The sequence below is a fragment of the Euphorbia lathyris genome, chromosome 8, assembly GCF_963576675.1.
Source record: "Euphorbia lathyris chromosome 8, ddEupLath1.1, whole genome shotgun sequence".
Classification (NCBI taxonomy): domain Eukaryota; kingdom Viridiplantae; phylum Streptophyta; class Magnoliopsida; order Malpighiales; family Euphorbiaceae; genus Euphorbia; species Euphorbia lathyris.
The window spans coordinates 71,639,962-71,650,862 of record NC_088917.1 but is presented as its reverse complement, the minus strand read 5'-3'; the positions used below and the strand labels follow the sequence as shown (position 1 = coordinate 71,650,862).

Genomic DNA, 10,901 nt, shown 5'->3' with positions numbered 1-10,901 from the left:
AAATAGGAGAGAGAGAGAGAGAGTAGAGATCTAAATTGTAAATTTTTGAAATCAGGTTGTTCATCGTTTGGTAAGGGAAAAAGTAAAAAGATAGTAGTGTCTTTTTATATTAGTTGTGTCTAAAGTGGGTCCCATTTTTTAATTAAAAATAGTCAAATTTGTATTGACCGGTCACTAGCCGGTCAAATATATTAAATTGTCCAGTCATTTTTAGTTGAAGTATATTTTTGAGATAAAATGTAATTCAGGTACCAAAATGTGAACTGTGGTATACTTCAAATACGATTTGTGTAATTTACCCAAATAACAAATGTTGGAGAGATTTTTGTACCAAAACCAATGCTAAATTAACTGTTTGGAAAATGATGATTGGTTTCGTCAAGGACTGAAAATTTGAGTTTTGGATTGAAATGTAAATTTGAGTTTTGATCACTTGAAATTTGAAAAGTAAAATTAGTCCCTTGATTCTCCTTTTTGAAGATTGTGAGTATCGAAACAAGTAAATTGAAATTTAATCTCGCCATGGATGAAAATTAATTAAACGAAAACAAAAAAAAAACTAAATAGTGAATTAAAAAAGATTTTAAAAGCTTCAATTGTACCTTAAAATAAAAAATACATACTTTAAAATAAAAAGTACATACAAAGAGTTATACTTGTGAATATAGATTTTCCCGACTTCCATAATCTATTATTATTAACATTGATTTTCAGTGAATTTCTATTTCTTAATATCAAAATCAACAGATCAAAAAACCAAACCGAATAAAATCGAATTAAATTTTTACTCTTCTTTAACACCAAACCGAACCAAATTATAATTTGATTCGATCCAAAATATTACAAAAATATATAAACAAATAAATATATATAACCTAATACATCACCCTTATTCATAAAAATAAATTATCCTTCCCGAATTTTAATAATGTCTCACCAACTCTTCTCCATAAAAAAAAAAGTTAACTTTCTAAATTTTATAAATATCTTTTCATTAATTTTATTTTTTTTATAAACCAAGACTCTAACAGTGAATCCTCATACATCTGAAAAACCATACTAATTATATACATTCATTTGTTAAAAAACCATACTAATTATATACATTCATTCTTTCAAATCCGCAAGACTAACTCTTTCTTATAATAAATTAAAAAATTAATAAAAATATATTTTAAAATTTAAATTTAATATTATGAACAAGTTTAAAAAGAATTAAAAAAACTGATAAAACACTCTATTATTTAATAATATAATAGACCTACGTATATATTATCTATCAAAATTCATTAGTCATACATTTTGTATTTATGTAAGAAATATAGATTTAATATCAATTGACTATATTAAAAAAATTAACTCTTCCAAAAGAAACTAAAAAATCTAGACAATTTTACTTTATAAAACAAATTAATTATATAAACACTCAACTTGAGACCTATATATACAAATTTAGAGTAAATAAAGTGGCAACTAAACTTTAAAATTTACAAACTGAATATTTTGAAGTATAATCACTTAAGAGGAAATAAAAACAACAATTTACAACACATTTATATATATATATATATATTTATATATATATATATATATCAGAAAATGCAAGTAAGCACTGCCTCTCCTATCACATGCCCTTCTATTGCTTCCAACACCTTCTCTTTTGTTACCTACATAATATAAATAATAATCATCATCATTGGTAATAGAATTAGAACCCAATCGGAATTTAAAATTTAAAATTTTTATAACGTTAAAAATATTATATCACATTAAATTCAATAATTTTTAACATAATAATTTAAGATAAATTTTCAAAATTTAGCTCTTTGAACAAAATTATTTTAACCTTAAAAATATTACACAAACTATCAGAAAATTAAACATGTTTACTAAAAAAAATCCTTTCACCATCCTATCACAAACTATCAGAAAATTAAACATGTTTACTTTTTTTTTTTTTAATCCTTTCACCATCCTTAAGCATTTTATCTACCATTAAAAATTTAAATAATACCACAGAGAATCAATATAATTCTCCCCAAAATATTATCAAAGCATCATTACGAAAAAAAAAATTTCTCAATTCTCTGACTGTCTACCGAGACTCGAGGCTACTCAGCCTCCTAGTTCCGCCCCTGATCATTATAATTCACTCTTCCAAACATAATAATCAATCTTACTTAATTACTAATTAATTAAACAAAACAAATCATACCTTATTACCAAGACGAAGAGCATCATCCAAAGCATAAACCCTAAACTCAAACCTATGACCATGATTAGGAAGCACAGGTCCACGCCACCCAGGTTGTTTCCAATCATTATTCCCCTCCTTAATCTCTCCATAATCACCTCCCAATTCCTCTAATCTCCCACTAACCCCTTCCGGAATCCTGTTAACCGAAGCCGGTATGTTAACCATGACCCAGTGAGCCCATGGCACGATCGGACCATCTGGTTCAGATGCATCAAGGTCTAGAACCACTAGAGCTAGAGTCTTGGTTCCTTCTGGAACGTTGTACCATTCTAATGGTGGTGATATGTTCTTCTGTGAACCTTGGCCTTCTCCTGTGTATTTTCTTGGCATTCTACCTTGGTCGTCTATGCCTGGGGAGACTAGTCTGAATTCTGTAGATTCTGCCATTTTTGGGGGTTTTGGGGGATTTATGAAATGTTGGTGGTGATTGTGGGTATTTATAGGGGTTTGGGTTGGGGATGTGTAGGGAGGTTGACACGTGGTGAGGATGTTTAGTGGTATAAAGACACATGGATGGAGATGTGGAGTGTTCTTGATATGTCAGTCATAAGATAAGATCGAAAACCGATGAACTTTGGGTTAAAAAGTTTCCACTAAATAGAGATTTTAAGCACAATAATGTAGTTTTTTATTTACAAAACTAATAAATTTGTGTCAACAAAATCGATAGCATCCAAGAAAAATTGGCGTAGTTGTTAGCTCACCGTTACTGCTATTAACAGTTAGTTTATCGGTGTCTCATTCCGCTATTAGCTCACTGTTGTTGCTGTTAGCAGCTACAGTTAACTATTTGCAGTTAGCTATTAGTTGTTTGGTGTTATCTAATTGGTAATTAGTGTTTAGTAAATTTACGAAGACTTGTTGCTGTTAATATTGAAAAGATAAAAATACCCATTATTTAACAATATAAAATAATGATATAAATAAACATGTTGTACGAATATTGATAAAAATAATCTAAATAATAGATATGACATTTTCGGAACCACCCTATTTAGCAAAAAATCTCATTTTTTTTCAATGCAACTATAATGAAATCAAACACTGCTTTTAAATTTGATGAAACTATGATATATTTTATCAAAACAGATTACTGGAAATTTGATAAAACCACAGTATATTTTATCTTGTCCAATGGTATATTTTATCAAAGGTAAATGTATAATTCGTTGGGATGAAAAAAATAAAAAAAAAATGATTCTATATGTCAGGTTATTAGTAATAGGTGACCATTAATATTTTTTTAAAAATACCCGGAATAATTAGAAATAAAAATTGGTCTAATTTTGTCAAAAGCTAAACAACTAAAAACAGCGTTTCATGAAAAGCTCTAAATTGGAGCTTTTCGTGAACCGCTCCTGTTTGCTCCGAAACCGCTAACCGTTGTGATGTTATAACCATAACCAAACACTATACTATTAGCGGTTTTGTGTCGAAATGCTAAAACAAACACCCCCATAATCTCAAAATATGAATAAGCACCAAATTTAATCCTAATATTTTAAAAGAAGTGTTGATTTAGCATTAATGTATAAAATAAAATGATGAAAATTTAATACTAACGTTTTTAAAGCAAAATCAATTTTAATTTTATATTATCAAAAATTAGAAAAAACTGGTTTGATTTTTATTTAAGTATATAAGTCTCTAGTATTTTAGAGCCCTGGCCATATTCCTTTTTTACAAATTTAAATTTAATATATATGAAATATAATTAATTCTTAATTCAAAAAGAAGTACCAGCGGAGTGTTTGATATTCTATTGGGATAGGATAAGGATAAAGGTTGCGATAGTGATAAAGATAAATGGTTGGGATAAGGATAAAAATATGATAGTCGAGAATTATTATTCAATGTTTGATATGTGGGATAATGATAGGGATAAAATAATACATTTTACTATTTTAACCTTGTTTAAACTACATAAGATTAATTTGAAAGATAAGATGGACTTTTCCATCCTATTAAAATCCCAGGAGATTATTCCATCTCCTTATACCATCTCCTCTTGGATATAGAATTTGAAGGATAAGACTCATATCCTTCTCTTATCTCCCTAACATATCTCTAAAATAAACATGAGATAACTCATCTCGGGTTTTTTATCCTTATCCCCGTGTCTTTATCCCCTCTAACAAACATCTCGCAATTGAAGATTAGATGTTTTAACAATTTGTAGGGAACAAAACAATTAATTGCTATATTATTGTTAGATTATGTACAAATTTATTCTTATGGTTATTGAGTGAAAATTGATTTAATCCTTATGTACAAAACAATCTCATTTCAAGTCTCATTAATGAAAAATAAGTTTTATTTCTATACAATTTTATATTTTTGTTATCCTTCAATCTCTAGTATTCTGACCGCCCAATAAGGTTTTTCTATACCAAAAAATTCATATGTCATTAATGACATTGAAATAGTATTATCTTGTGCATCTTAAGCTCAAAATTTTACTATTTTGTACGTAAATCTTAAATTTGTTTTCCCATAATAACCATATGACTAAATTTGTAACTCATCCCTATTATTGTTAAGAGAAAAGTTATGAAATAAAATTTGAAACCCCTTGTTGTGCTATTGTTGTTAAGAGGCGACAACAAACAAAAATGGAGACAATTTGTGTTATTGTTGTCGATTTTCGGTTCCATTTAGTGGCGTGTATTCTTATTTTCTATGCATAATTACTATTAAATTTAAATATGATATAATAATTATTTACGAAGACAATTTTTCAACAACTAGAATTTCAATAATTATTGTATTATAATTAGTTTTGAATTTTATAAAAAAAAAATTAAACCTTTTTGGATCGGAGGCCCTCCCAAACGGGAGGCCCCAGGCGGCCGCCCATGTTTAAGTGTCAATTCAAACCTTTCAAATATCAATTATATCTAAAATATTTAGTGCATTACTAATAAAATTACAAAAATTATTTAAAAATGCTAAAAACTAAATCTGCTACATATAAGTTAATCACAATTTTTTTTTTCGAAATGTCTAACATATTTACTGTGTTCTTAATATAGGTACAAAAAACCAACCAAAAATGTGAAACTGTTTCAATTTTTCGACAAACTTGTTTGGAAGGTCCGATGTGAGAGTTAAATAAAAGTTAAACCAATCTTTTCAAATTTTCGATAGTGCAAGGTTAAAATTGATCCTGCTTAGAAACGTTAGTGTTAAATTTATACAATTTCATACGTTATAGTTAAATCTGCACTTCACTTGAAACGTTAGAGTTAAATTTGGTCATTATCCCCCCTCACAATCTATTTGATACATGTCGTCACATGGCGATCAATAGTGACACGTAGCCATTAAAAAAATTGAATTTTATGAATATCCTAATTGTAGCAATTAAAAAAACTGAATTTTATGAATATCCTCATTGTAACATGTATTTCAAATTGATCGAATTTTTTTTTATTGTCACGTGGTGTATCATCGTGAGGTGTTATTGATATGGTAGTCACTATAGTAACTATAGCTTTTCTGTGGTCCAGATCGCTGGATCCGACTATAGTTTTTATGAAACACAAATTATTTATTATTTTAGTGACTTTATTGAGTTAAAAAATACTTTAGAGACCACTAGTGTTCAAACTAGAGGTGCACGTGGTCGGTTAACCAGTCCATTAAGGTTATTTCGGTCGGTTAATCATTTTATCAGTTTTTTTAAAAACATTAACCATACACTAGTCCTCTAAATTCGGTTAACCACTAATCGGTTAACCAATTATTTCGGTCGGTTAACCTTTTATTTCGGTTTTGAACCATTAGTAAATAAAAAAATGATTATAATAAAACTTCTAATTTTTATTGTGAGTGGAACAACGGGTCAATGTGGAGTTGAAGAGATTAACGACGGAGAGAGATGCGCGTGCATTATGTACGTGTGGACTATGGATTTGACACTGCATTTTCCCCTTACAACAACTCTTTAAGGCATTAAATTACTATGTTTTTTAGATCAAAATTCTTATCCTCCATGCTTTACCAACTAACCCCTATCCATGTATATTAATTTCACTAATTATCTATTTTGTGACAAATTCGATAGTACAACGACATTTAGGACGAAATATTCCATCATTGAGTCTTAGTCACCGGAAATAATTAGTGTTTCTTATTAAATTTTTGCTATTAATCCTTATATTTATTTTAAGTGGGATAATGTATAATTATATGTATAAATATAAATAAATATATTTTTATATATTTAATTAATTTCGGTCGTTTTCAGTTAACCGCGGTTTTTAGAATATGAAAATCGTAACCGTAACCATCAACCACTATTTTTAAAATTAAAAACCGTACACTAGTCAATCGGTTTCGGTTAACCTTATTTTCGGTTTGGTTTTTCGATTTTTCGGTTTTGCGGATTTTTGTGTGCACCCCTAGTTCAAACCCCTACTTTAGTGACGGTATAAACGTTTTTATCCTATGTACTTGCTTTAAAACTTTAATTGTCATTGAACTTTCAAAAGTTTCAAATGACTTATATTTTTGTTCAGTTGCATTCAACAATTCATATTTTTCAATTGAATTTGTTGGAGGCAGAAAATGAGACACTCTACCATGTGTCAAAGTACTTCTAATGTGTCAAAAAGAAAATATAATTTTATGGTTATTGAATACAATTCAACGAGAATATAGAGTTATTGGATATAATTTGATAAAAATAAAGAGTTATTTAAATTTAATTGGATAAAAATATAGATTTATTGTATGCAATTAGGACACAGTAGAACTAAGAGGGCTAGTGCTAAAATATATTAAAAATAATGATCCGGTTAAGGTCGTAGACGCATTCAAGCATGGTCCAAACCAGGCCCATTCAAGCCTGCTTCAAACTATGTCCAGCCCGGCCAAAAATAGTCTAGTCAACTTGGCACTTTAGGATCAATTTGCATCAATTTATGGATGTTGTTAAACCCAGCCCCAATTTTTCATCTCTAGCCCCATGAAAGGAAAAAAGTACCCTTTGAGGCTTTGAGATGGGAAATTGGGGGAAAAAATCTCTCCCAACATGCGGGCGTGCACCCTGTGGTGAGGCATGAGGTAATCACGCCTCGCCACAGGGTGAGGCGTGAGGCTATCACGTCCGCACCTACGGTGAGGCGTGATAGCCTCACGCGTCACCATGTGGTGAGGCGTGATTACCACACGCCCGCATGAATAAATCACAAAAAAAATTATTCATAATTGTGGTTAACTCGAATTATCCGTTTAGAAATAAAATTACGGCATTTTAACTCGTATTACCCTTTAACAAATAAAATTTAAAAACATAAACATTAAAATAAAAATTAATAAACATAAAAGAGTAAATATAATATCAAAAGTGTTAAAATGTATGAAGTTCTACAAAAATAGTTTAGCTCGCCCGACGCCACGCCTCCATAAACTCATCCATCTCCCTCTTAATGCGTGGAGCATCCTCGTCAGATCGGTGGGTAGCCGCTAGTTGGGTGACACGCCACAACCAGCTAACCCACTACAAAAAAATTAATAAATAAATATTAAAAAATAAACACATATAAACTAATACTAAATAATAATAAACTTACAAATTCGCTGTTGGTGCGAGCATGTTGTACCAGTTCAGCCTGTGGTGCATGAAGGAGATGAGGATGCGAATATCGCATATACCAGTCCATATAAGCAGGATCACAGGTAGTGGGATCGTATCCAACTGGTCAGCATCTCCTCCGATCAATGCCCCGAGCCGATGGAAATCTCCGCCAGGTATCCTCAACTGTGACAAAGGAACGTGTGAGCTTATACGATAAAGATCTCCATGGTCGTACTGCTTTATCAGGTCTAATACGCTCAGCTGGGATAGGCTGAGTATATCCGATTTGTCGCAGCGCTCGATCGGGCATATACGGCTCGACGATATCTCTACACCGTATCCAACCGGCGTAGGACACTCGAAGTCGATCATCATCGGGGACAGGACCATAAGGCAACCATGTAAAAAAATTTTAAAAAAAAACCTTGGGCGTATGCAAATCACGCCCACACCACTGGTCGGACGTATGAACATCACGTCCGACTAGTGGTGCGGGCGTAAGAGAATCACGTCCGACCTGTGGTGCGGGCGTTCGAGCATCACGCCCGACCACAGGTGCGGGCATATGGCTATCACGCCCGCACCACTGGTCGGGCGTGATTCTCTTACGCAGGAACCACAGGTCGGGCGTGATGTTCATACGCCCGACTGCGATTCTGGCGATTTTTTTAAATAACCCACAGATCTCAAAACGAAGTGAAAATCAACGAAATAAAACTGTAAATCTTACCATTTTCTCTTTCCCTTTACGGTATTTTTCACGATCCATGATTTGGTTCACAAACGAGTCCGGATTTGATCGAAGAGTGTATATAGGGTATTTGAGAGGTTTTGGTTTTTTTCAATTTTTGGATAAAGGGTAGTTCGGTCAATTCCCGAGGCTAGAGGTAGGAATTTGTGGCTAGGTATAGTAAATCACTTTTTTATTTATATATATTGTATGAAATATATAGGTAATATTAACATGAATGATCTCTCTTTTTCTAACTTTTCATCTAAATAGTACTATCAAATTTGATAATATCTTTCTTTTATTTTTATTTGTCCATTCATATTAACAATACACTTTCAATAATAATTTTTCAAAATTTTCGGTAAAAGAAAGATTTAGTATTAATGCAATAATCTTAATTAAACTTTAAAAACTAAGATGGGAACGAATTTGTGTGTATAAAAAAAAAAAAAAAGTAAAGATTCACAAGAAAGTATTAAAAAATAATGTTACATCTAGTGGTGGTAAAGTATACATAATTTGATTATACAATGCGAAATTGACATACTATTTTAGTGTTTGGATTTGGCTTAATAGGTAATGGGTTATTTTTGGATTGACATAAAATTGACATACAAATTTTTGGGTTAGATTTGAGTTGACATGCTAACTCAAAAATGACACGAATATGTAAAATTATTATTATACTCTCAAATTTTTACATTAATAAAGGTAATAAAATTACAATTATTACTTGCAAACATTACTCGAACATAATATACTGATAACTGGTGTTGAACTCTTGATCGGAATCCTTCCCTGCGGGGGGCGTCATTGGGTTCGACGGGGGAAGCTCCGATGCCAAAGTCAGTATATAGTAATAAGAATAAACTGTAATGACAAAGAAGGGTTTAGGAGAGCGTGAAATGTGTACCTCAATAGTTTGGGATACAAGCTATTTATAGTCATGTAGTCGTAACTTCAGGTAACTAGAAAGTCTCCATTAATGCCTCATTAATGGCGGTTACTGATCTTATTCAAGTATGACCGTTAGCTCATTAATGGTTCATTAACGTCTTTATCAGGAGTCGGCTCATCCGCTCATTGGGCGGATCGAGGCAGGATGGCGGGTCTCTCATAGGTTTGACTATGGATAGCATGTAGAGGAATCTCTGTGATCCGCCACTTTGGTAGCTTGCTTGATACGCCATAACTTTTCCGATCATCCGAATACGCGGTCGTTTTGGTTAATATCCCTTTCGGTCCCGTAAATAATATCTCGATGTTATCAGAAGCCCCCCCCCCCCCAAAGTAACGTTAAAGTCCTTTAGGGCTTTTTCACTTCCTGGCGTGTCGTCATGATGCATTGCATTAATTATCGCTCTATTCCAGACCATCCATCGCGCGACAGGTGTCCTGGACACATCGCTCGAGGTAAGTGGCGACACCTTTTCAGACTCTTTCTTTCTCTTTCATTCTCATTTGCTAATTTTCCTTCGACATTTGCTTGCATTTTTCCAGAGCTTTTCCTGTTTCAAGAATCTTTAAAGCTTCCAATTTTCCATGTAAGTTGACCTTCTTGTTCTTTTTTTGTTGCCATCTGGGTTTTTATGAGTTCTTCCTCTGGTTCTACCACTGAACTCTTCGATTTGACTACCTACTCTGAACCTTCGTTTAGTTGGACTTCGTCCGAGAACTCAAGTTCCTCTGAGAGTACCCCTAGTTGTGATTTGGCGGAGTTGCGTAATACGGTGAGGGAGCGTAGGAATCATTGCCCCAGTTTAATTGAAATTCAGAACCCTTCCGCCGCGGTAGCTTTTATTGTGCCGGCGATAGACCTTAGAACTCTTTCTGGAATGGAGGCTTCTCCTTCAACCCCGATTAGAAAAAAGAAACCTCATGCAGAGATTACTTCATCTCGTATGAACCCCGCGGATCTTGCCGATTTAGCGGATCGTTTTCCTTGGATCAAAAATTTTGAGACCGCATTGGCGGCTGCTTATTAGCGACCCGCCTGTCCCCCTAGGGGATATCTTTCTGTATATAAAATCCACGTTGAGAAGGGATTCCGCCTTCCCCTTCCCCGTATGATGGGGGATATCTTGGAATTTTTTGGGATTACTGTCAGCCAGCTACATCCGAATGGCTGGTTGGACATAGCTTTAGATTGCTTTCTAGCATCTAATTTGGGGGTAACCTGTACTCCTCGGGTCTTCTGATCTCTTCACAAGCCTTCAAAATGTCAAATCGAATCTTTCATCACTTTTGCTAAATTCAAAAGTTATTTGCCTTTTAGTGATAAAATGTCAAACGTCCATCTCTGGGATGAAAAGTTTTTCTTCGTCAAAGTG

General features: G+C 32.8%; 1 protein-coding gene across 1 annotated transcript; it reads right to left on the bottom strand.

Annotated features, from left to right (window-relative positions):
* Positions 1-746: 746 nt before the first annotated feature.
* LOC136203139 (uncharacterized) lies at positions 747-2,665 on the bottom strand. The gene is made up of 2 exons (XM_065994213.1): positions 2,216-2,665; positions 747-1,667 (listed from the first exon to the last, which is right to left on the bottom strand). The coding sequence occupies exons 1-2, from the start codon at positions 2,642-2,644 to the stop codon at positions 1,593-1,595; spliced, it is 504 nt and encodes a 167-aa protein (XP_065850285.1). The 5' UTR covers positions 2,645-2,665; the 3' UTR covers positions 747-1,592.
* Between the last annotated feature and the right edge of the window lie 8,236 nt (positions 2,666-10,901).